Below are 27,988 nucleotides of genomic sequence, written 5' to 3'. Positions count from 1 at the left end.
ATAATCCTTGGTCACGTGATCCTCAATCCTCTCTCATAAGATGAATAAGTCTAATCCAAAGGATTTCAAAGGTTCCTGAGGGAATAAAGATTCTCAGGAGGAAAGGTCCAATCATTGCACCTTGAGGGACTGCTGCGTTTGATGACTTCTGGTCGGAAGGTGTATTATGTAGTGATTATAATATGTGTATATAATGCGGTGAGTTCGCGAGCGCGCCAGTTATACATACGTTAGACACAACCATGGTGCCAGCACAGTACTTGGTAAGTTCGAAAAAAATATTTAATCATTGTTGATTTTTTTTTTATTATTATTATTATTTTTTTTTTTTAATGTTTAGGTTCAACATTTTTACTGAAAAGGTCAAGGGTGATTTTTCAAACTAATGCCCTCTTAACGCAGTTATACATACGTTAGACACAACCATGGTGCCAGCACAGTACTTGGTAAGTTCGAAAAAAATATTTAATCATTGTTGATTTTTTTTATTTTTTATTATTATTATTATTATTTTTTTTTTTTAACGTTTAGGTTCAACATTTTTACTGAAAAGGTCAAGGGTGATTTTTCAATCTAATGCCCTCTTAACAAACCAATTAAAAGATTAAGATCTTTTTGTTCTTCTTTTAAAAATTCAATGGAGTTAATTTTCAAATTGTTTGTTTGCATGATTTTTTTTATTTATTTGTTGTTTGAGGAGATTTAGGTATTTAAACGAATTAATTATTTTAGGTTAATCTTAAATTTTTCATGGGTAGCTCATGAGCAGAATTTTTGTCTTCCAGCGATTTCTTTTGTTTGCTTTTACGTCTTCATTTCTTCTTTAACTATTTATGTTGAATTTAAATTAAAATATCTCGTGTTTACAACTGGGTGCTCTTTGAAAAATTAGGAATTAAAAGATTAAGATCTTTTTGTTCTTCTTTTAAAAATTCAATGGAGTTAATTTTCAAATTGTTTTTTTGCATGATTTTTTATTTATTTATTTGTTGTTTGAGGAGATTTAGGTATTTAAACGAATTAATTATTTAGGTTAATCTTAAAATTTTCATGGGTAGTTCATGAGCAGAATTTTTGTCTTCCCGCGATTTCTTTTGTTTGCTTTTACGTCTTCATTTCTTCTTTAACTAGGTATTTATGTTGAATTTAAATTAAAATATCTCGTGTTTACAACTGGGTGCTCTTTTAAAAATTATTTTAAAAGCAATTCATTCACAATGTCTAGGACAGTCTAGGTTTTCTTCACATTCTTCATATTCATAGAATTTACAATTTAGTGTCAAAAATTTAGATTATCTGTTAGGGTGAAGCATCCCGGCCGTTTCGTTGATTTTTCGCCCCAAGCCCTTGACTGAACTAATAGAATAATAGAAAAGGTGAACTAATAGTTCACCTGTTCAAATAAACATCATAATTATTTGGTGGTAGTTGAAAGTTCAGAGGTTATTCGAAACCTTTAGTGTGTCCACAATAAAGCAATACTGTCCAGTTACTCTCCGACCTAAGTCGGCCAGTTACTCTCCGACCTATGTCTCTCAGACAAGACGGTCCGAAGACTAAAGTCGAAAGCTTTTTCCGCCATAGACCTACATAGTTCGGAGATGGTCTAAGCGGTGAGTTAGTCGGATAAAGGTCTTGCGGGTCATTTTGGGATGGTCTTCTTCCCAGCCGTACGTGGCCATGCGCCATGAAAGATCTGTTATACTTATTATCGGAATTTACGGGTCTATGGCGTAACATGTCCATCCCGTAGTTATGTCCCTCGTGAGATAAGCGTGATTAATGATAAACTGAGTGATTATTGTAAGATAATGGTCCATAGAACACAATGAGCTAGGTTAAAATTAAAAATATGTCATAACAACTTACCACTGATCCCAAAAATATTTGTTCCCATTTGGGATCAGCGCGCGCAAATGAGTTAAATTATGGTGGATTTCACCATTGACTTAATGAGAGATTTAACCAATGGGAGACTTTTTAATCATCCAAGAAGGATATTTTAATAGTCTAAAAAGGAGTTTTTAATGATCCAAAAAATAGTTTTTATTCATCCAAAAAGGAGGAATTTTTAAAAACTCCTGTTTGGATAGTTAAAAACTCCTTTTTTATCATTGGAAATTCTCCCATTAGTTAAATCTCTCATCAAGTCGTTGGTGAAATCCACCATTAGTGGATTACTGTTTCTGAACCACTGGTTTGAAGCACAGGTATTAAAGAAGTCAGTTGAGGCTCGAATTTGAAGCACAGGTATAATAAAAAAAGTCAGTTAGCCCCGAGTTCCCCGACTTGAAAATCAACCACTAGTCCATGATGAAACCACAACACAGAGAAGTATAGGTATTTGGAGGAAGAAAAAACTATAAAACGTGTCGAATAGTTTGGGTTCTCTTCTTTGATTCCTTAGGCCAGCCACTCACTATCAGGTAGACCTGACAGGTACACCTGACACCTGATGAGCTCATACACTATCCGATAGACCTGACAGGTACGGCTGAAAAGGTCCGTCTGTCAGATCTACCTGATATTTGATGAGCACGCACACTATGAGATAGAGCTGATCAGGAGTACTTGTCGTCAGGTGATTGGCTGGCCTTAGTCGGGTTGCAGGGTTGCTAAACAATAATTCTATTACAGATTACAGCATGGTCCGAGATTCTGAAAACAACGTGATTGAAACGCAAGTTCCAATCCAAGTCGTGAAGAATGGAAGATTCTGTTTTCAGAGTCCTAGAAGCACTACGCAGAAGTTTACATAACACATGGAGCTTTAGAACTTCAAGTACTCTTTTATTTGAAACACTTGAAATTAAGTTACAAATATGTACTTTCTTTTTTACCTCTTGCAAAAGTAAAATCATGTGACCACCACCCACGTACGAGTTGCATCATCAAACGTCCATCGTCCACAACTACAAATGTTTCTAGCTCCAGACGAAAGCGTTCAAAAAGCTCACTTAAAAGTCCTCAAGTTAAAATAGTAAATGAGGGTAATCTTTATTTTTTAAATTGGAAAAATCTGGTGTGAACATCACACGACTTTCTATTACATTAAGTCGGACAGTTCCGTATTTATAAAGTTATTGTTCTATTAGAATTTATTCAAATAGCTTTATAATACGTACGTAGGTTTTTTTGTGCTTTCCGCTTTCCCTCAGGAAAAGTGGCAAATAAAATATGTGTAAGCAGCAGGTAGGCAGAAATGACAGAAATCATTCATTTTTTGTTACTTTTCATTATTAGTATTGGTATTATCATTTCTGGGAGAGAAAAAGATGAGATTATTCATTGAGCAACATCTCTAAGCTACCACCATTTTGTGGATTTAAAAATCCTATAGTAAACTATAATAGGTATTCTTTGGAAACAATGAGTTCTTCTTTCAAAAACTTATTGAGGAACGGGTCAACTTTCAACTTCTTTTGATTCCCACAAGTGTAAATTAGTTAGGGATATAAATAATGTTCAGTGTTCAGTTACCAAATTTTATCAAAATCGGACGTACCGTTCGGGATTTGTGGTGAAACAAAATATTTCCATAAGAGCGGCTCCTACTGGGTTTTCAAGGCCCTTTAATCGGGCCTTTTTTTCAATTTCAAGGCCCTTTAATCAGGCCTTTTTTCCAATTTCAAGGCCCTTTAATCAGGCCTTTTTTCAATTTCAAGGCCCTTTAATCGGGCCTTTTTTTCAAATTCAAGGCCCTTTAATTTGAACTCAAGGAACCCCATATTGCACCATCATCATGACTTTATCATATCATTGGGTACAGTTAGGTTTCATATGAACGCATGCATAATCCAAGATTCTGCAGCATCGTGAGCTCTTCTTCTACCCGACTGATTTTTAATAAAATCTCGACTTGCAATATTATCTGCTTGACTTTGTAATCAATACGATTTCAAGTGACGCGGGGTAGAAAGTTGTTTTACCTACGTATATATTATAAAATGGGTGCACTTGCTTATCCAGTGTAGGAAATGCAGTAAAGGTAGTTCTACAAGAATGGCCTCCCGACTCTGTTTAGGCCCTTAGTCCTTTAAGGGTAAAAGTGATTTTCTAATGCGTAATGTTACTAAGGAATCTAAGGATCAGTTCCGTAAAGCATTGTGTTGAAAAGCCTTAGATTATTATCAAGTCAGATATTTCCAATTTTCCACGCATAGAATTCATAAGTGATTGTCTGGCTGGGGGACGTTAAACAGGGAGTAGACCAGTCTGAATTTCCCTCTTGCTAAAGAAATATAGCACAGGTTGAGGGTATGCAAGGCATCCATTCGCAAAATTCGTAGCCAAAACGAAATGTCAGCCCAAAGCAATCACCCTAGTTATTAGGGCTGATTGAGAGGCTGACGAAAAACGCCGACCCCGTCTGTACACGGGAAAAGGCGAAGAAAAAGAAGAATTCACAAGTGAACTTGTCATGTTCAATGCCACAAGGACTGTCTTGTCTCCTTGACCTTTTTCAAGTCAAAGTTCAACCTTTGTGAGTGAAATTCCCCTTGCAAAAGTCACCGGATGGGTATACCTTCCTATTCTTTCTTCTACATAAATTACTTACATTAAAAAAGGAAAGAAAAAAATCTCTTTCTGGAGCTGACGAAAAACGCCGACCCCGTCTGTACACGGGAAAAGGCGAAGAAAAAGAAGAATTCACAAGTGAACTTGTCATGTTCAATGTCACAAGGACTGTCTTGTCTCCTTGACCTTTTTCAAGTCAAAGTTCAACCTTTGTGAGTAAAATTCCCCTAGCAAAAGTCACCGGATGGGTAGGTACCTTCTATTCTTTCTTCTACATAAATTACCTACATTAAAAAAGGAAAGAAAAAAAAAATCTCTTTCTAGAAAAATGTACCCTTTAATTAGAAATGAAATGTCGTTGCAGAGTTTAAATCGATCCAATTCGTCAGCTAATCCGTCAGCCTGTCTTCATAAAAATCGATAATGTATATTATATTTTCATGTACAGAAATCGATATTGATATATGTAGGTTGCCTTTTATAGGCCAATCTCTTGGGGTTTCCTCGTATAAAACCTAAACACCTAAACCCAATGATGTGGTTAAAACGAACGTAGCTCTAGGTACGGAATACACCCATGATGTCTGAGGAAGTGGGTGGGGGCCATGTTGCATTTCTCGTCATACATATTTAAGGTAAAGAAACATATTCCCTCAAATTACATACCGTGTAGAGTGAGAGGTAACCAATGGAGAGGAGAGGAAGAGGTAGTGAGAGAGTTAAATCAATAAGTGAAATTTTCAAGAGGGAGAAAGAGAAAGACAGGAAAACAAGAACAAAAGGAGACTTAAAACGAACGGTGGAGAAAATGTAGCTTTCTCTCGAAAAAAAAGGTCGAGCCTGAATACCATTTGCTTAGCAGGGTGGCAAAAGACTCAAAAGAGTGTAAAGGGGGGAATGCTTCAAAGTATTACACCATATTGATTCCTAACAATACTCCCGACCTGTTTAGTCCCTCGGTACAATGGGACCTTACAGTTTCATACCTTCTTGGCACAGGGATATACAAAGTTGCTGGAGGAAAAAAATGATAATCATATTCAGAGAAATACATTTTTTTCCCTCAAGGGTATACTCTTCCCCCCTCGACGTTTCTCCCTCTCTTCCCCACAAACACTCCCTAAAATAGCGGTAGAAAACGTAGTAATCATCAGCTCCGACCTAACTTTGTAACTTTTTTGCTGGAAAACTCTTTTCCCCTCTCTTCTAACCCTCCACTCCCTTTTACTCCCCACGTCCTTCTCTCCCTACCTTTTCAATCTCTCTGCCTTTACTCCTCACTTTTAACAGTCCTCCTCCTTCCCTAGTACGTAGTAATCATCAGCTCCGACCTAACTTTGTAACTTTTTTGCTGGAAAACTCTTTTCCCCTCTCTTCTAACCCTCCACTCCCTTTTATTCCCCACGTCCTTCTCTCCCTACCTTTTCAATCTCTCTGCCTTTACTCCTCACTTTTAACAGTCCTTCTCCTTCCCTAGTATACCAGTGGTTCTCAACTCAACTTAATTTGGCCTGGGAATCCGAAGTCTGCTATCGCTCTAGCCCCCTAGATTTCAGGGCCAACTTTGTACGACTTAAATAAATGACTCAAGAAGGAAAGCTCCAGGACGTCACGACGCGTGACGTGACGTGACTTGGATGGACATAATTTGAGGGACAATGAACTGCAATCATTCTATCCGCACTGAAAACGAAAGGCATCGAATTATGGCTATTCTACCAAGACTTTTAGAAATTGATGAATAGCTTCAACAGAATGGAAAACAAATGATGCGAAAATGAGTCCGAAAATAATTTTCGGAGCCTTTATTGTAGATAACTTGCACCTCCTGGGGCGGCCCCTTCCCCCTAGTTTGGAACCCCTGCTATTTTACTTACATGTACCTACTCTTCTCTCCCACTCTCTGTGCCTCTATCCTTCTCTTCCCTTCTATAACTACGAGTAATGAGTATATCTTAGTTACTTTTCCTGTATCCTCCTTTGCTTCCTTCTCTCCGTGAACTGGCCCCCTAGATTTCAGGGCCAACTTTGTACGACTTAAATAAATGACTCAAGAAGGAAAGCTCCAGGACGTCACGACGCGTGACGTGACTTGGATGGACATAATTTGAGGGACAATGAACTGCAATCATTCTATCCGCACTGAAAACGAAAGGCATCGAATTATGGCTATTCTACCAAGACTTTTAGAAATTGATGAATAGCTTCAACAGAACGGAAAACAAATGAAGTGAAAATGAGTCCGAAAATAATTTTCGGAGCCTTTATTGTAGATAACTTGCACCTCCTGGGGCGGCCCCTTTCCCCTAGTTTGGAACCCCTGCTATTTTACTTACATGTACCTACTCTTCTCTCCCACTCTCTGTGCCTCTATCCTTCTCTTCCCTTCTATAACTACGAGTAATGAGTATATCTTAGTTACTTTTCCTGTATCCTCCTTTGCTTCCTTCTCTCCGTGAACTGTAGGTACCTACACTTTCTCTCTATCCTCTCTTCGTTTTACCCTTTCAGTGCCTCTTTACCCTTTTGCCTCTCTTCCCTTTCTGCCCTCGCTTTTCCTCTACCCTGTTTTTTACCTCCTGACATTGTGCTCACTTTCTTTTTTCGCTTCGTGACGTAGCAAGGTTCGCTCTCGACGTATGAACACTTCTTTGCCTCAGTAAGCATAGGTGAACAAGGCTGTTGTCTAGTAAGCTTGACTGTCCGACTAGGAAACTGAGCAACCAATCATAAAATGATTCCCCCTCCTAACCTGAGCAGTATTTTCATTTGGCTTACAGTATCTATGGATTCTATTGTCAGTATCTATGGGATTCTCTATTGGATTGACAATCCTGAAACCTTCTGGCGTGAAATGACTCCTTCAAGCGTCAACTATCCCAATAGTTTCATTTATAATTCTCCTATTATCCTAAAAGTTTCACCTATGATGCTCCTACTATCCTCATACAATTTTTACTTGTGATGCTCCTATGTCCTCTTCTACCATGAGATTCTCTAACCCCGCTTTTGTATGTCGCACACATCAGCGCGTTTCTAATATCGTCAACACAAACGGGACACACATAGAGGACATCACAGGAGTTATTGTATGATTCCATTTAAAATTTATTGGAAGGGGAGGTATCATCCCTCAAAACAACAAGTCAGCTAGGCCTGTGTCAAGCGTATTGATAGAGGCCTCTATTGATTCAGATATCATAAAATATGTCATCCCAGGACCCGGGGAGGGGTACTGAATATTTCACAGAGATGCTCTGGAGATGTAGAGGGTTTAGGGAGAGGAAGAGAGGGGAAGGGATAGAGGGTTTAGGGAGAGGAAGAGAGAGGTATAGGGAGAGCAATACATTCGAGGCAATCATTTCATTGTTGTTGTTTTGGGGGGATCCTTTGTCGCATCTTTAGATGATGGAAAAATATATATATTTATCTCTGTTTGTCATACATTGAACGCTCCTTCATCTCTCTCACTCTCTATCCATTTCTAAGATATTGGTTAGAGTTAGACGGAACTCGATAATTTCCTTTTTCAAATGATCGAAGTGTATTTTCTTACCTCCCAGTCATTCCAGTGGCGTGTATATCAGGTGCTATTTTCTAGTGAGTAGGTACTTGAAAGTAATATGCACGTATCTTGAAAATAACACCTAAGAAAAGAAAGTAAAAACTGTCCAGTCCCATCCAAGCGAATGTTCATAGTTTAAGGTGGAATATGGTATGTATTTTCAGGCTTTCTAATCTCCATACATGAATCAAGATACCGTCTACATTACGCTTGCTTTTCACCGCTTCTGTAGATTCTGTGGTGTTCAAATAGAAAAGTTATTCCGAACAAAGCAAAAGACCGTGTGTGGAGTACCTCCCAGTCATTCCAGTGGCGTGTATATCAGGTGCTATTTTCTAGTGAGTAGGTACTTGAAAGTAATATGCACGTATCTTGAAAACAACACCTAAGAAAAGAAAGTAAAAACTGTCCACTGTCCCATTCAAGCGAATGTTCATAGTTTAAGGTGGAATATGGTATGTATTTGCAGGCTTTCTAATCTCCATACATGAATCAAGATACCGTCTACGTTACGCTTGCTTTTCACCGCTTCTGTAGATTCTGTGGTGTAGTGGTGTTCAAATAGAAAAGTTATTCCAAACAAAGCAAAAGACCGTGTGTGGACGAGAGCAATACATTCGAGGCAATCATTTCATTGTTGTTGTTTTGGGGGGATCCTTTGTTGCATCTTTAGATGATGGAAAAATATATATTTATCTCTGTTTGTCATACATTGAACGCTCCTTCATCTCTCTCACTCTCTATCCCTTTCTCAATTTCTCATCCATTTCTAAGATATTGGTTAGACGGAACTCGATAATTTCCTTTTTCAAATGATCGAAGTGTATTTTCTTTCGGCATCAAAGGAAAGCTTGCAGCAAATGGAAAACATTCTCAATGCCTAATACATATACCTTCTACTTCTACTTACTCCTGAACTTACACAACATTACCACAAGAGAAATGTGGAAAACTCTCTCCCTTTGACCAGCCATAGCATGGTCGTAGCATGCCCAGCACAAATACACGTTGCATTATCACCATCATCATCCATGCTTGTAAAAAAAAACATTCAAAAAAACCCCCCAAAAAAAAAAAAAAAAAAAAAAAAAAAAAAAAAAAAAAAAAACATTTTCCATTACAGTAATGATTCCATTTTCATTTAATCCATGCATGAGTTGATGACCCCCGGGATTGTGATACGTTTGATAGTGAATTCCGGGAACAAATCCTAAATAAGGCCTGGCTTTACAAAAGCCCAATACTCGCACAATATCGATATGGGTCATAGCCTACAGGCGTTGGGCTCAGATTTCAACTTGAATGACAGATTTAGTAGCTAGAGACATGGTATAAGCTGGAGATATCATGAGGAGTAAGAATACCATCAAAATTATGTAAAAGTATTCCATCGCCCTTTTCACTCCCGGAGATATGGCGTGTGAACGCGTGTGTTAACTGTGCTTTTCTGAAGTTAAAGCGAAAAAATCTCCTGAAATATTATGACCATCAGGTTGAAACACCTGTACTGACTGCTTGTCTATCAGTGCAGGAGATACTAGGAAACTAGTTGCACGGCTTAGTGAGTTTACTGAGTTTCGAGGCATTGGCGAGTGCTGGGTTTGCCAGGTGCTGCGTTTATGTAGCAGTGTTTACTAAATTACTATGTAGAATCCATAGAAGTTGATTAGAAATGAACTGCATATGGTTAAGTCTGCCAGTTTTTCCCACAAATATGTGTAATACCATCGAAGTTCGACTTGATCACGGTCTCAAGAATACCAACTACCCCTCCTACTCGTAGATTCTTAGAAGCCGAATCCATCCGTTAGGACTGTTTGTCCCTACTCATCTAAGCCTCAAAGTGGGTTTTTTTGTGTACTTATGTACCCTACTCAATCTGTAGTTGGCCTGAAGTTGTCCCCATCGAGGAAATCACAGCCGAGACGATAGCTAAGAAGTTGATGGAAGGGTGGATATCGAGGTTTGGCGTTCCTCAAGTTATCACAACAGACCAAGGTCGACAGTTTGAGAGTAAACTATTTCATGAGCTCATGAAAATCCTTGGTGTCAAAAGGATTCGAACCTGTGCTTATCACCCGCAAGCCCCTTTTCAGTTCCTATATCAGCTTAATCAATCATATGATCATCACACTATACTCAAAGTTATGGCGGTCGAATGAGAATTTTTTTTTTTGTACAAGGTGTGAAGGAACATCTTGATATACAAACAGACATCTGAAAGATCTAATAAATAAAGAAATCGGTTTTACCGCTCAAGTTCAATACTGGAAGAAAAATTACAAATAACAACCAAGATAGCAGATACATATTGGAAGCTGAGGACATATTGGGAAAAGCTGGAACGTCATAAATATCTGATCAGAGGATTTCACAAAAAGGTAACATCATCACATCGGATGATTGGACCATACCTACTTGGGAATTATCACTCCATCTGATTGTTTATTGTCTTAGACACTCTTGAGATGGGAACAGTACTCGATATCAAAAGAACATGGCAATGTTTTTGTTCCTACAGAGATGTGACAGTACAAAGCGAAGCCGCCAAGTGTGAAAAACAATCTTGATTTCCGATAAGATCTCCGTCATGCTCAGAGTATGTTTGCTCAGAAAGTGACAATTGCTCGAAAACTAGAACCTCTGGAAACATTATCAATTGAATTCAATCTCGCCTGTATTTTGATCAACTGTTCGTGAGTGCTAACAAGGAATAACTTCCGAGGAATCCTTACAAGATTGAGTACGATTTGAATTAAGACTACAAATCATATACCATTATGAAACTGAGTAAACTGATTATTCATGTAAATTTGAGGATTAGGATGCATATCTAATTCTATGTAGAATACTGATAACTTCAATTTATCTACGGCCTTATATGCATTGTGGGCAGTAATACATAGATAGGAATCGGGAAACTTTTTCACGATATATCGTATATCCTATTAACGAGTTCTATATTCTATGCCACTCCAATGGGAACTTGCATTCATCAAAAGTTGTGAAAGCACATTAGTTTTTCACATAACCAATATGAATATGTAGATTGACATGTTATTCACGTAACAAGGAGCAGCGGCGCAGTACATTAATATGCATACGAGTATTATGATACAAGATACACCATGCACGATGTGCAGATGTGTAAGGTATATTTTGATTAAATTTGTTCAAATATTCTCCCTCGGGGGTTTATAATGTAGGAAAAAAAATGTATATCGAAGACAAAAAAATGATTATTATGACAGGAGAAACGCATTTTACCTGAAATGGCTCCGAGCTCTGGAATGTCTTATTGGAAATGCTGAGCTAGTTTTGATAGCAGCACTGGGTTTGGGTTGTCATGTATTTCTTACAGTATTTTGAACAGGGGATTGAAAAAGGTACAGAAAGTTCTCTGTGTGGGTGTCCAAGTACATCTGCAATTCTGTTCTGTCAGAATCATGTTTGTCATGATTCACAAATATAGGATAAAGTTAGATCTTGATATTATCAGATTTTCACTGCCGATATTATGAGATTCACTTGATTCCAAAACAAGCTGTGATCTGTTGATGAATGTCGACTTAAGCATCAACAGCCAAAGTGATGGGAGCATCTTCTCGCAGTGTTTACGTTTTTTGACACGAGACCAAAATTTGATGAATATAAAACATTTATTACTCATCTGTTTATCTAGTTGAAAAATTTGGTGATGAGAGTTTCTACCGCCCGTGTGTGACCTCCCCAATCAGCACACCTCATGTCCCCTGGTCTATTCACAGCACAGTGGTGTAATTGTCAAGCATGTTGAACCTGAGAAATTTATTACACCGAGGATTGTAGAAAGTATACCCTTCCAAGACAGTTCCGAGCTGTCCCATATCATTGGTTAATTAATTATTCCCCTATTCCAGGGGTTTGTATTTGTTTGGACAGGTTAACTCGAGTTCCAGTTGAATGAGGGTAGAAAGATGACCCGAACATTCCCCATTCTCATTCCGATTGTTATTCACTACAAGGGGTTCATTCAAGTCTCTGCTTTTGTTAAAAAACTGATGCATTCCTAACAATCGAATTCATTAGGTACCTGTAATCGTCATTTAGGATAATTATTGTACTTTTATTTTATTGTTTTAAGTTTATTTTTTAAATCTATTTATTTTTTACCCACTTTTTCTCTCCTTTTCATCTGTCACACCCATTTCCAATCAAAGCTGTTCTAATCTAAATAATCTGAACATTGTGAAATGGCTGACAATCCTACCAGCACCTTTACTGTTCTGAACTTGTCCGAATGTTACATACACTGGAAACTCACAGGCAACCATTAAAAAGCTCGATAGGGAAGAGAGGAGCAAGGGGGAGCGGACACAATTTCAGTTTATATCACAGTGAATGCTTCAAAGTATTACACCATATTGATTCCTAACAATACTCCCGACCTGTTTAGTCCCTCGGTACAATGGGACCTTATAGTTTCACACCTTCTTGGCACAGGGATATACAAAGTTGTCAGATCATGGTTTGAGAAGGAAGAAGGTCGATTTCTTTCTGATGATGTCACAACAGTGCTGATATTGTTCGACTGTGATGCAGATGGGTTGATAACTATTTTCCTCCTAAATCATCAGTTTCATGTAATGCTTTGAGATTCTGAGGAGTGCCTCTTGGACTAGGTAGCAACATCTTGACAAATCTTTTTGCTACTATCGTTGTGCCAGATCATGGTTTGAGAAGGAAGAAGGTCGATTTCTTTCTGATGATCCCACAACAGTGCTGATATTGTTCGACTGTGATGCAGATGGGTTGATAACTATTTTCCTCCTAAATCATCAGTTTCAAGTAATGCTTTGAGATGCTGAGGAGTGCCCCTTGGACTAGGTAGCAACATCTTGACAAATCTTTTTGCTACTATCGTTAGTCTGTGAATTTTCTATGACCTTTAAAAACTTCAATGTACCTAGATTGAATATTTTATAGCACTAGGTTTTCTGTAGATAGGTACTAGGTACATCTCGGGAAACTTTGTCTCAGACTGTAGTACACTGTAATGTCTAAACTTCCATGGACCTTAACGTATTTTGATGGACGAACCACAAAGACACTGTAATGTCCAAATTTCGGGCATGTTGACCATTTTGAAGCACGGAAGAGGCCGTATGAAGGCTAATGCATAATGGACCAATGAACTGTAAGTGTTTGTGCTCTGTTACGCTTACAAAAACCTAAGCTCTTCTCGTCCTATTATCTTAGGAAAACATGCACTTTTGCAATTATTCTACTGTGTGATCCAATCCGAGCCGACGAGCCTCCCCAAAAGACACAGGGTCGAGCGATCCGGAAGACGTCGAAAATTTCAATCCGTTTTTTTTTTCCCAGTGGTAAATACTTCTAATTCTATGGCATTTTAGGGCACTTATAGCATAGAAAATGTGGTGGTATCTGGAATTTCTGTAATAAACCAGGATGAATTCCCAAGTTTCTCCACAACTTGCCTTTCTTCAAAGGCATTCACAGGAAATGTTATGTCAGTTTGTGAACTTTTTCAGAACTGTTCGGACAATCATTTTTTTGGACAATCTTCCCCAAAGGATCTTCCTCAAAGGACAAAATGGCCCCAGATTTCAACTTGAATAATGGGCATAGACAACTTGGGTCCTCTGAGTGACCCCGGGATTGTGATACGTTTGATTGTGAATTCCGGGAACAAATCCCAAATAAGGCCTGGCTTTACAAAAGCCCAATACTCGCACAATATCGATATGGGATATGGGTCATAGCCTACAGGCGTTGGGCTCAGATTTCAACTTGAATGACAGATTTAGGAGATATCATGAGGAGTAAGAATGGGCTAGTGTGCAGAGCTGTCCTTGCTGTCGAATCTATTCGAGGAAACATTAATTTGATGATCCTCGCCTAGTTGTACGTTTTGTGTTTCCATAGCACATTGCTCGCTCAAGCCTTTTTGACCTACTTCTCGCATCACTTGCTATCTTTCTCCTTTTCCTTCTCATTATCATCCTCTTCTCTCTCTCTCTCTCTCTCTCTCTATCTCTTTCCCTCTTCCTCTCCCTATCCTCCCCCCTCTCTTATTACTCCTTTTTACGCTCGCTGCAGTACTTTCCTAGTTCCTAAAACTCATTATTGAGGTCTCTCTCTCTCCCCACGCTCTCTTTCTCCTCTCGCTCTTTCTTAATATTACTCCTTTCTCTATCCACCCCTCTGCCCCCCTCTCTCTCTTTCTCCCTCGTCTCTCTCCCTCCCTCCCTCCCCCTTCTATCCCTCCACTCCCTCTAGCTCTCTCTTACTCATCATATTGCATTTTAAAGGTCAAAGGGTAATTTGACATAGTAGAAGGATATTCTGGATATTGGACCAATGGGATCATAATTGTCTGAAATTGAGACCGTGCAGAGTGCAGATAGAAATAACAAGGTCGTTACAATAAGATCTGCTCATTAATTCACAAGGTCATCTCTTCTGTTACTCAAGATTTGAAGCACAGGTATTAAAGAAGTCAGTTGAGGCTCGAATTTGAAGCACTTTTTAATGAAATACGTAACATGAGACGAAATGAAGACAAGCTGTTGTTAGAGATCTCATTCCATACACTGGAGACAAAGAGAGAGAGAGAGAGAGTCAAGGGATAGGGAGAAAGAGAGAGACCAGAAGGGCAAAGAGAGGGAAGGAGAGAAAGAAAGAGTGGGGAGGGAAACAAAGAGACCTGGATTCTGCAATCCCTGTTTTTAATGAAATACGTAACATGAGACGAAATGAAGACAAGCTGTTGTTAGAGATCTCATTCCATACATTGGAGACAAAGAGAGAGAGAGTCAAGGGATAGGGAGAAAGAGAGAGACGGGAAGGGCAAAGAGGGAAGGAGAGAAAGAATAAAGAGAGTGGGGAGGGAAACAAAGAGAGATGGTGGAGGGTAAGTAGGTAGAGAGGGGAAAGGAGAGAGAGAGGAGAGGGAAACAAAGAAAGAGAGAGAGATGGTGGAAGGCAGGTAGGGAGAGAGAGAGAAAGACGAGAGAGGAGAGGGAATCAAAGACAGAGGAGACAAAGGAAGAGAATGAAAACAGCCGTATATTGTCTGGTTGGACATTATGTAATGTCAGTTCAGATCTAGCTTCTGTGTTTACTGGATAGCGAGGGTTTTAAAATTAGATGGGACGAATCTGTGTCTATGTTAATACCTATGATTCTGAACACTAATATCTAAGTATGTATAATACTATGTACCTACTCGTATTCTATGGACTATGAATGAACACCCCAACAACAATCCCATTTCTATAGTTGGATCTGGCTGAAGGTCTGTAGTCATAAAAACAAAAATTAGAAAAATATATGTGGGCAGGTGGGCCAATAAATGGTACGTTTTTTAAGTGGGCGAATAAATGGTAGGTACACTTACCCTATCTATGTATAATACTATGTACCTATATACTCGTATTCTATGAACTGTGAATGAACACCCCAACAACAATCTCATTTCTATAGTTGGATCTGGCTGAAGGTTGTTACATTTCACTGGAGGTGTTGATGATAAATTATTTATTATAAATTATTTATTGGAGGTGTGATGACCCGTCCGGTCAAGGAGCGGAGGTGAAAAGTTGACTTTATTAGCGGTACACAGGAAATGGAATTCAAATCATTTTACATAACCATTTTGTTCAACTCCAACTGCGTATTTTCCTTTCGCAAGTTTCCTCTTGGTAGTGGTGGGGAATAGGGAAATGGTACAGGGGAACATTGCCTGGCATTGTACCATGTACCATATCCGTATTTTCCACCATTACCACCTGAAAATTGCGAACAGAAAATACGAATTTTCCTAAAGGCTTAGGTGTGGTGTAGGCACCAAATTACTGCAGAAGTTTTCTGTGGAAAATTATTGAATCGTGAAATGATCCCAGGAGAAAATAGTTTGACCTTTATTCACAGGAAGAAGTTTGATACATACAGGGTCATATGTATTTCAGTTACCTAAAGATTCTAAACGCAGTTTGGTTAGGTACTCATACCCTGAACAGTATCAATTAGCAGCCAAAAATTCAGTATGTGTCTGTGTGTCATAATCATAACCTCATAATGAAGTGCATTATGAACATAGTGCTACTAGTATTAGTTATATGGAGCTTCTTGAAATTCAATTAGCACCAGACGAGGTCACTAACTTGATCATAACTTCATAACTATGCAGGGCGAACTACCAACTGATGAAATATAGTCATGTCCGCACTAGACAAAGTAAATATTAATAACATAATAACTATAATAAATAATCATAATATTAATAAAACCATCATATCATTGAAACAATTCACTTACATAATCCTAGACCGAACTTTGAATCAAATTTACCGATATCCTATGACACAATATCCTCAGTATAAAGTAGGATGGCCTTGTGAGTAGGACACGTACAATTAGACAATCGATAAATTAGTTCAAATAGTACCTGTGCTTATGGTGTGGTCATTAGGTTTGGTCATCGGAATGAGGAGTCCGAATACCACCGATTTTAGTAGATGGGAGTTTTTATAACCACCGGTGTTCAATTTGATAAGATTGGAAATTGAGGACACTTTCCTGAGAGTAGATGATGTCGAGAATAATACGTATGTCCATTTTGCACACGAGTGATGTGTGGACTCTGTAGACTGTCTTATTAGTTTGTTGATTCAAATTGGATTAATGTCATCTTTTCTGTTTTCAATGTTTCAGATTTTCACCCTCTTCTTCGCGGTGGTATGGAGTCAGCAACCCTCCACCACTCCCGTCCCTATCCTCAAGCAGATCAACAGACAGAATGATGATGGCTCCTATAGTTACGGGTATGAAAATGCTGACGGCTCCTTCAAGATCGAAACCAAATACACCAACGGTGAAGTGTATGGCAAGTACGGTTATGTTGACGCTGAAGGAAAAGGTAGGGAAGTCGAATACGGTGCCCCCAAGCGTGGGTTCGAACCCGCTGGTACCGGTATTGATGTCCCTCCACCAACCCTAGTCAATGAGAATGCCCTACAGAATGCTGACTACGATGATGGTCAATACAGAGAAGACCCAAGCATCTACTGGAAGACAGACAAGTTCAACTCAGTCCCAGCTTTTGAGTTTCGTTTATGTTTTTAGTTTGATAACTATGCAGCTAATAGGGAGCGCGCAGCGCGACCGTATTTTTTATTATTTTCCACAAGTTCGGCCATGCCTTTTCCACAAGTTTGGCCATGCCTCGGGATGAACTAGCAGGATTCCGGAGCGAAGCGACGGAATTCAGCTAGTATCTCATATTTTCCATTATTTCAAGGCGAATCACTTGATTCTAATAGAAAATAACAGAGTAATTACATTGGGAGTAGTATTTATAGGGTGAAATAATTATAGTTAAGCAAGACATCAATCGATTTTCCTTCCCTTGGGGGATTCTTGTCTTAGAAGGAAATTGGAGTACTCACACCTGGCTCTCAGAAGGGCGTGGGTTCCACAATTTTCCTAACAAGACCAAGGCGTGGAATTTTGAATTTGTTTGAGAATTTGACATCAAACTTCAGTGGTTCGCTGTAGAGCCGAAACCTGTCTCTCTGGTCTGCTCCCCAACAACCAGCACAGAACTGGAATGTTGCCCCTCAACAGAACTGGAACTTTGCTCCTCAACCTGTGCCCTCATGGCAAGCCCCTCAACAAAGCCTATGGGAAGCACCACAACCCCTATTTGCACCCCAACAACAGAGATCATGGGCTCCACCCCAACAACAAAGATCTTGGGCTCAACCCCAACAACCATCCTGGCAAGCACCAGTCCAACAATGGGCTGCCCCACAACAACAGGCTGTTGATCCCAATCTATTCTTGGGACATCCTGCCAAGAACTTTGACCTGGCGTCTGGGTCTTACAGTATCAGCTACAATGGATAAATCAGTAAAGGCTGTATGATTCATTCTGTAAATACATAATCATTCTTAGTCATCCAAACTGTAACAACATCAAGGAAGCATTCCCACCGCTTGGAGTTGAAGTTAGGTCCCTATACCTACCCAAGTATTGGAGTACCTAAATGAATTGGTCTAGAATCTGGATGCATTGAGCACATATTGATGGCATACTGGTTGCTTTTCAGAAGCTATTTTTACTGTTGCAGAAATCCTAGTCACATATTTTGTGATAATTATGGAAGAATCTTAGTTGTTGACCACAAACAATTAGAAGAGAGCAATTAAAAATCATAAAAATCTTGAGAACTTCATATTTAACATTCATTGCGAAACTTGGAACAAACATTGTCTGTGTTTGTGTTTTACATTTCATAAAGATACTGAACGCTAGTGTGTAGGTATTTGTATGAATGAATAATTATTTAGAAAATGATTCTTCTTGGTATGTTTTTCTTGTAAATTACTGTACTGTAAATATTTCATTCACATTTCTGAGATTTATGAAAAAAAAAAAAAATAATAATAATAATAAAAAAAATAAACCAAGTAAATCTATGTCAGATGTGTAAAGTTTACAGCTTATTATTTTAACACTAGGTGCAATAAAGTCAACAGGGTGATTGTGGACGATTGTTTCATCAACGTAAACTCTAGCCACTCTAGCTTTTATTATCCAAGTTCTTTTCTATCGATAAAGAATATGTGTGTGTTATTGGAACAAGGTAGGTAAGTAGGCATGTGTACGTAATATTTATTTTGGAATAATATCTATGTGAACTAAACAAATCCAACAAAATCGACTCAGTTCTGAAACCACCCCATACAAGCCATTGGCCAGCACCATAATATCTATGTGAACTAAACAAATCCAACAAAATCGACTCAGTTCTGAAACCACCCCATACAAGCCATTGGCCAGCACCAGTAGAGGTAGAGGATGGCGTAGCTTGTAAAGATTCGCAGATAAATAGTCACCTTAGGTGTGCGGTGCACATAGCGACTGCCAACACGTATTCCGACATTATATCAAACACAAATTGGATGATGAAATTCATAATTAGTCCATCACACGGAATAGTTCTGATACACATACCATCGCCAACTAGAACCCTAGATCAAGGTTGACTCGTTCAGAAAGAACAGTTCCGTTCAGGAACGAACTTTTTCAAAGAACAAGTTCCTACAGTTCGTTCGTACGTTCTTTTCCCATCTCTATAAATAGATTAATAGAACAATTATCTGATTTTGTAATCAATGATTCTAATTTGAAGCTTCAACCCTGGGAATATAGACCGGAATATTATGTCACTAGGAAATCGAAATTTCATCCAATGTGGATTTGTATCGAAATTTTCGGTTGGGTTTGTCTTGGAATTCGGTTGGGTTTGAGAGTTACTTACCTAATTAGGAGATTAATTGAGTAGTATTTATAGGGTGAAATAATTATAGTGATGCAAGAGATCAATCGATTTTCCTTCCCTTGGGGGATTCTTGTCTTAGAAGGAAACTGGAGTACTCACACCTGGCTCTCAGAAGGGCGTGGGTTCCACAATATTCCTAACAAGACCAAGGCGTGGATTTTTAAATTTGTTTGAGAATTTGACATCAAAGTTCAGTGATTCGCTGTAGAGCCGAAACCTGTCTCTCTAGATCTAGAATCTTATTACTGTTAGTTATTTATCAACTTTGTTTGAAAATAACGTCGACAATACTAGAACACGAGTAATTAGGTAGAATTCTAATGTGCCAGAGGTAGGTGTTAGTGAATTGAGCACAAAAGATCAACATTGTCTTTTTTTTTGTTCTTAATTTGCCTCTGATATCATTTAAATTCTATTTATAATAAATCAAACACTAAAAACCACAATAAGAAAATGTGTACGAGTAATAATACTATATCAAGATTTAAATTTTAAAACAATTGGACGGTATGGTGTTCATGACACATCCACTATAGTGACTTAGATCACTATAGAATCCTACTTAACCCAGGTCCATAGTTCTACCCTTGCTTGATCGGTTTAGTATAAAGCCTTGTTCCCACGGCGCGTGGCGCGGCGAGTCTCGTCCGTAGTTCGACGAGCCACGCGTCGTGGGAATAGTAGAATCCTACACTACATCACGCGACGCGACGGCGCGCCGCGCGCTGACGAAAATCCAATCCATCAACACTTTTATTACCTAAATGGATTCCTGTCTCCGTACGAATCAAAGGCATCAAATAAAGAAAATTCCTTTGATTGAATAACCCATTGAAGTTATTTAAATAATGTAGATCAACTCATGGATAACTGCACGAATGCACGCGACAAAATAATGGCTCTTGATCAAGATAAAGATATCAAGATAAAGATTCTTCTATTCTAATTCATATGCTCAAGATCAAGATACACATTAACATCCGCATCATTAACAATACATTAGTCATTTTGGATAATTAAAGATATCAGTCGTTTAGTATCTAATTCGGCCTCTATCTCATGTAACTGAAGCTACATTATAGGAAATAGGAATTACAAATTAAATAGGAAATACCAATTGAATTAGCCTTTAGGTGCTTCTTCAAAGGCGATTCGTATATCTTTCGTCAAGTGTCCAAAACAATTGACAATCAACTAAATACAGATTTTCCACGATTATTAACTTAAAGATTCATTAATGAACCAATAGTGACTATGAAGTAGGCTCACGGTCTGTCTGTCGGAGAGTGAGGGGCTGTCCTATGCTAAGGGCTAAGGCAAACAATCTTATTCCCCTTTGGCAGTTTATAGGTTTATGTAATAAAATATGTAGAACTATAGCAGATTTCCTATCTGATTTTGGTTGAAACACCTCGTACCTTCATAGTAGGTACTTTTAAGTTGAGTACTTTATCTCTAATCTTAAAACTTACTTTAATCCACCATTTAATCTGTTTGTCACTTAAAAATCGACTTATCCATTTCGGAACAGAAGACAGTTTGGGAACAGTTGTGTATGTAAGCTCCCCCGCATTGATCTTTACATGTGTAATGTCATTGTTAACGATATTGGTTTGATAAAAAATGCTTGTAGCATTGAACCATTTATTCTAATAAACATAGTCAAGTGCCTATAAACAATTCAATGCCAGCGCGGGACCTCGACCAGCTGCAGACACAGCGTATTGTCCGAGAATTCAATATGGCGCCAACGAATTCCCTCCTTATTCTATTCTATTCTATTCTATTCAAAACTTACTTGGCTTGATCATCCAGAACACACAGGAGACCATTGGGTTTCCCCTCGACCAGCTGCAGACACAGCGTATTGTCCGAGAATTCAATATGGCGCCAACGAATACCCTCCTTGTTGTATTCTTCCTGTTCGTATTGAAACACGTGCTGGTTGAAGTAGTACTGCAGGTGTTCGTTGGCGTAGTTGATGCACAGCTGCTCGAAACTACCAACGAAAAATTAAATGAAAGAAAAATTTTAGTTTGGAAAAAAATAAGCGGAAAGTAATTTAAGTAAAAAAATAATTGGAGTAAAAAGTACCGTAAAAAGTTAGAGAGCAACTAACTGCCAAAGAAAATTTGCGAAACAAAATTTGGTTGGACTGTGACAGCGAAAAATTTAGTAAAGAAAAAGAGTTTTGTTTTTTTGTTTTTTTTTTTTTTTTTTTTTTTTTTTTTTTTTTTTTTTTTTTTTAAGAGGTTTGACAGAGGGAACTGTAACTCTAGGGTCTTATCGTCCCGAAATCGGAGAGAGAAGGAAGACAGGATAGGAGAAAGCCAGCCGTTCCGAGAACGAACATTATCCCATCAGGATAAAATCCGCCCCGGGCGGGAATCGAACCCGCGGCCTAGCCCTTACAAGGCAGACGCACTACCAACTAAGCTAACTAGGCTGGCCAGCTTTAACTTTGAACATTAATAGTGTACCAGAATCTATCTGGTTTTAAACTATTCCGTATTCTATCAATCAGACACGAATTTCACCAATCTAGTTAGTTAGCTTGGCTACCCCCTCGCCGTTTTCGGGACGATAAGACCCTAGAAAATTACAGTTCTCTCTATCAAAAACCTCTTAAAAAAGAAATGCCTACGAATTTTTCGTGTTAAAAACTTAAAAGAGTTTACAGCGTGGGGTGTTTCTGGAATTGCCTCGTGCATGTTTGAACTTCAATTATGTCCTGATCATGAACCTGCTTGAACCTAGCAAATATGCCGCAAGTGTACAAGTAGCTAAAATTTCCTACTGTGGAAAATTGGAACTGGTTTATGTCTGACAGTAAAAACATGTTCCATCACACGGAATAGTTCTGATACACATACCATCGCCAACTAGAACCCTAGATCAAGGTTGACTTAAATAGATTAATAGAACAATTATTATCTGATTTTGTAATCAATGATTCTAATTTGAAGCTTCAACCCTGGGAATATAGACCGGAATATTATGTCATCCGAAATTTTATCCAATGTGGATTTGTATCGAAATTTCCGTTGGGTTTGTCTTGGAATTCGGTTGGGTTTGAGAGTTACTTACCTAATTAGGAGATTAATTATGACTTTTATTTGTATAATCAAGTTTGAATTACCCTAGTCTCGTCTGGTTTTAATTAAGCTTTAGTATTGTTCAGTTATTCCTAATCTCAATGATTCTAATTAAGGCCTCAATATGACGGGACCGACGTGAAGTTTGGGTGTCTGTCTGGCTATCTGTCTTTATAACTAGAGTAGGTAATACATTATGTATAGTATATACATTGTATACCTACATGGATTAATAACCGGTCCTCTCGTACTTGGAAGATATTAGCCCAATTTCAAACTGTGAGACCTGGGTAGAATATTTTCCAAAATACCTATAGGGTATTTTTGAGGTTGTCTTTGCTCTAAAAACATAGTGTTAGGTATTCTTTAAATTAAATCAACTCTATGTCATGAATGTATAGTCCACAAGGATTATTTCCCCAATGTAAAAGTTGTTCTCTGTTTCCATATAAGGGCATTTGACAGAGTTGGAAATTTCGATTGAAACTCACTCTCGCCAATTGTTCTTGCTTTGATGGAGCTGTGAAAATTAGAATTATTGTAACGTCACGAAAATCATGACTGTTTACGCCTTGTAGAATAAGAATCTACGTAGATAGTCAATCACCCCATATATTCACCCCTAGCTTGAATAAGTACCTACAATATGTACCAATCCAATAGGTAGGTATCTATCAATGCTTCAATACTAAGTCACCACATTACAAACGCCTTTGTTCACACTCGAACAGTCATTACCATCAACAACGAATAACAAACAGTAGGTAGATAAATATTAAAGTTTTTCAAAAGGTTGTACAAAAAATAGAGTTTTTTCCCTCTTTGTCAGAAACTAAAGTTTTTGTCAAAGAAATAATACATTTTGATCGCTTAGCAAGATGATCTTGATCAGTTGTACTATCTACAACAGCAAAGAGTTGGATATCTACATAGCTTCAATATTTTGCCCCATTAGCTGGTGTCTGTTATCCTCTAGGAGATAGTCTAGGCCTTTAGGTAAAGCTGTGGGCCTCCGCCATCGCCATAAGATTAGATATTTAGATAATGTTCAATAAGGTAAACATTAATCCATTGTGTCTATTTCTGCCACAGACACACAGTAGGTTTAATAGTTTTCTGCAGTGATTTTTATCTGATAATCACACAGAAGAAATGTGTTTGGAGCGAGAACCTTGGTCCGTTCAGCACACACAGTAAGTGGCAGATACATTACTCTTGATTGTTTTTTGTCAGCATTCCAAGTTTTCTTCTTTCTTAAGTTCTTTTCCTGTCAATTTCTCCTTCCATTTTCCGCCCAACAGCAAAACAACGAATAACAAACATCAGCTGATAGATAAATATTAAAGATTTTCAATAGGTTGTGTAAAAAATATCAATTTTTCTCCTCTTTGTCAAAAATAAGGCCTCGAGCGTTTTGTCAAAGAGTTGGATAGTTACATATATTTTGCCCCACTAGCTGGTATCTGTTATTCTCTGGACAGTCCAGGACCTAGGACTTTAGTTAAAACAGACTGTGGACCTCTGCCATAAAAGTAACGTTAAACAAGGCAATCATTAATCCATTGTGTCTATTTCTGTCACAGACACACAGTAGGTTTAATAGTTTTCTGCAGTGATTTTTATCTGATAATCACACAGAAGAAATGTATTTGGAGCGAGAACCTTGGTCCGTTCAGCACACACATTAAGTGGCAGATACATTACTATAAGGAGCTGTTATTGATATTTTTACATGATCACATGCACACAGTCGTTAATGGGCAATAAACAATGGCTAAACTAATGCTGTGGAATGCCAATAACTCTGTTGAAGAAGGTTATAGTCGTAATCCAGTTAATCACTGGACATTCTGCTCCCGAGTATTGCTTTGTCAAAGGGCTATCAGATGTACTGTTTGTGGGAGTCGCTGTGTATGGGCAATAAACAATGGCTAAACTAATGCTGTGGAATGCCAATAACTCTGTTGAAGAAGGTTATAGTCGTAATCCAGTTAATCACTGGGCATTCTGCTCCCGAGTATTGCTTTGTCAAAGGGCTATCAGATGTAGTGTTTGTGGGAGTCGCTGTGTGTTCGCTTTTATTGCTGTAGGTAAAGGAACTTTTACTGTATCTGTTGGGAAAGAGTGATTTTAGTTGAAAATAACCAAGAAATACCTTACTAACTCACGCGTATTTTCCTTTCGCAAGTTTCCTCTTGGTAGTGGTGGGGAATAGGGAAATGGTACAGGGGAACATTGCCTGGCATTGTACCATGTTACCATGTACCATATCCATATTCTCCACCATTACCACCTGAAAATTGCGAACAGAAAATACGAATTTTCCCAAAGGCTTAGGTGTAGGCACCAAATTACTGCAGAAGTTTTCTGTGGAAAATTATTGAATCGTGAAATGATCCCAGGAGAAAATAGTTTGACCTTTATTCACAGGAAGAAGTTTGATATATTCGCTTTTATTGCTGTAGGTAAAGGAACTTTTACTGTATCTGTTGGGAAAGAGTGATTTTAGTTGAAAATAACCAAGAAATACCTACCTTACTAAAGATATATCAGTCGTATGGTACAGGGGAACATTGCCTGGCATTGTACCATGTACCATTTCCGTATTTTCCACCATTACCACCTGAAAATTGCGAACAGAAAATACGAATTTTCCTAAAGGCTTAGGTGTAGGCACCAAATTACTGCAGAAGTTTTCTGTGGAAAATTATTGAATCGTGAAATGATCCCAGGAGAAAATAGTTTGACCTTTATTCACAGGAAGAAGTTTGATACATACAGGGTCATATGCATTTCAGTTACCTAAAGATTCTAAACGCAGTTTGGTTAGGTACTCATACACTGAACAGTATCAATTAGCTGCCAAAAATTCAGTATGTGTCTGTGTGTCATAATCATAACCTCATAATGAAGTGCATTATGAAGATAGTGCTACTAGTATTAGTTATATGGAGCTTCTTGAAATTCAATTAGCACCAGACGAGGTCACTAATTTGATCATAACTTCATTCATAATGAAGTGCATTATGAAGATAGTGCTACTAGTATTAGTTATATGGAGCTTCTTGAAATTCAATTAGCACCAGACGAGGTCACCAGAATATGATCATAACTTCATTAACTATGCAGGGCGAACTACCAAATTATGAAATATGGTCATGTCCGCACTAGACAAAGTAAATATTAATATCATAATAACTATAATAAATAAATAAGACCTTGTTTAGACTGCGGGAGTAAAGGGACTTTTCAGTCTCATTCTGGCAGGATAAACAAGGTATATTCTATTCTATTCTTATCCGGAAACGGAAAAGTTTGCATGGGTAGAAAATATGCGTCCACAGGCTCTGAGATTCGACACTCTATCTGGAGGGGCTGAGAGTCGATAATCTAATGCTCTCAATCACTCAGCCACACAGGTGGACTATCTACCTATTTTGGTACCTACTCGTATACCTAAGAACCTAGGACGCAGAGACCACTAGAAATTAGATCAGTTGTATTGAGATAGTATACACAAATATGTATACCTAGGTATGTATAAAAAGGAAAAAGAAAAATCATAACTTCATAACTATGCAGGGCGAACTACCAACTGATGAAATATAGTCATGTCCGCACTAGACAAAGTAAATATTAATAACATAATAACTATAATAAATAATCATAATATTAATAAAACCATCATATCATTGAAACAATTCACTTACATAATCCTAGACCGAACTTTGAATCAAATTTACCGATATCCTATGACACAATATCCTCAGTATAAAGTAGGATGGCCTTGTGAGTAGGACACGTACAATTAGACAATCGATAAATTAGTTCAAATAGTACCTGTGCTTATGGTGTGGTCATTAGGTTTGGTCATCGGAATGAGGAGTCCGAATACCACCGATTTTAGTAGATGGGAGTTTTTATAACCACCGGTGTTCAATTTGATAAGATTGGAAATTGAGGACACTTTCCTGAGAGTAGATGATGTCGAGAATAATACGTATGTCCATTTTGCACACGAGTGATGTGTGGACTCTGTAGACTGTCTTATTAGTTTGTTGATTCAAATTGGATTAATGTCATCTTTTCTGTTTTCAATGTTTCAGATTTTCACCCTCTTCTTCGCGGTGGTATGGAGTCAGCAACCCTCCACCACTCCCGTCCCTATCCTCAAGCAGATCAACAGACAGAATGATGATGGCTCCTATAGTTACGGGTATGAAAATGCTGACGGCTCCTTCAAGATCGAAACCAAATACACCAACGGTGAAGTGTATGGCAAGTACGGTTATGTTGACGCTGAAGGAAAAGTTAGGGAAGTCGAATACGGTGCCACCAAGCGTGGGTTCGAACCCGCTGGTACCGGTATTGATGTCCCTCCACCAACCCTAGTCAATGAGAATGCCCTACAGAATGCTGACTACGATGATGGTCAATACAGAGAAGACCCAAGCATCTACTGGAAGACAGACAAGTTCAACTCAGTCCCAGCTGCCAAGTCAGCGCCTTCCAAATCAGCTGCACCTGCCCCAGCTCCTGCTCCTAGCAAACAATCCTGGTCTGCTCCTCAGCAACAAACTCGTAGCTGGTCTGCTGTTCAAATAGTACCTGTGCTTATGGTGTGGTCATTAGGTTTGGTCATCGGAATGAGGAGTCCGAATACCACCGATTTTAGTAGATGGGAGTTTTTATAACCACCGGTGTTCAATTTGATAAGATTGGAAATTGAGGACACTTTCCTGAGAGTAGATGATGTCGAGAATAATACGTATGTCCATTTTGCACACGAGTGATGTGTGGACTCTGTAGACTGTCTTAGAGTTTTTATAACCACCGGTGTTCAATTTGATAAGATTGGAAATTGAGGACACTTTCCTGAGAGTAGATGATGTCGAGAATAATACGTTAGTTTGTTGATTCAAATTGGATTAATGTCATCTTTTCTGTTTTCAATGTTTCAGATTTTCACCCTCTTCTTCGCGGTGGTATGGAGTCAGCAACCCTCCACCACTCCCGTCCCTATCCTCAAGCAGATCAACAGACAGAATGATGATGGCTCCTATAGTTACGGGTATGAAAATGCTGACGGCTCCTTCAAGATCGAAACCAAATACACCAACGGTGAAGTGTATGGCAAGTACGGTTATGTTGACGCTGAAGGAAAAGTTAGGGAAGTCGAATACGGTGCCACCAAGCGTGGGTTCGAACCCGCTGGTACCGGTATTGATGTCCCTCCACCAACCCTAGTCAATGAGAATGCCCTACAGAATGCTGACTACGATGATGGTCAATACAGAGAAGACCCAAGCATCTACTGGAAGACAGACAAGTTCAACTCAGTCCCAGCTGCCAAGTCAGCGCCTTCCAAGTCTGCAGCACCTGCCCCAGCCCCTGCTCCTAGCAAACAATCCTGGTCTGCTCCTCAGCAACAAACTCGTAGCTGGTCTGCCCCCCAACAA

The 27,988-nt window shown here is 38.6% G+C and overlaps 1 protein-coding gene across 1 annotated transcript; it reads left to right on the top strand.

Moving 5' to 3' along the window:
* Positions 1 to 210: 210 nt before the first annotated feature.
* On the top strand, positions 211 to 27,988 carry LOC103514108 (the record flags this gene model as incomplete). The annotated part of the gene is made up of 5 exons (XM_026827158.1): positions 211 to 225; positions 409 to 446; positions 16,802 to 17,151; positions 26,986 to 27,148; positions 27,491 to 27,988. Coding segments are annotated over exons 2-5 (1,032 nt in total), but the record flags the coding sequence as incomplete, so codon positions are not given.

The sequence above is a fragment of the Diaphorina citri genome, unplaced genomic scaffold, assembly GCF_000475195.1.
Source record: "Diaphorina citri unplaced genomic scaffold, Diaci psyllid genome assembly version 1.1 scaffold1082, whole genome shotgun sequence".
Classification (NCBI taxonomy): Eukaryota; Metazoa; Arthropoda; class Insecta; order Hemiptera; family Psyllidae; genus Diaphorina; species Diaphorina citri.
Note: the sequence above shows the minus strand (reverse complement) of the source record. Positions and strands in the feature narration are given on the sequence as shown.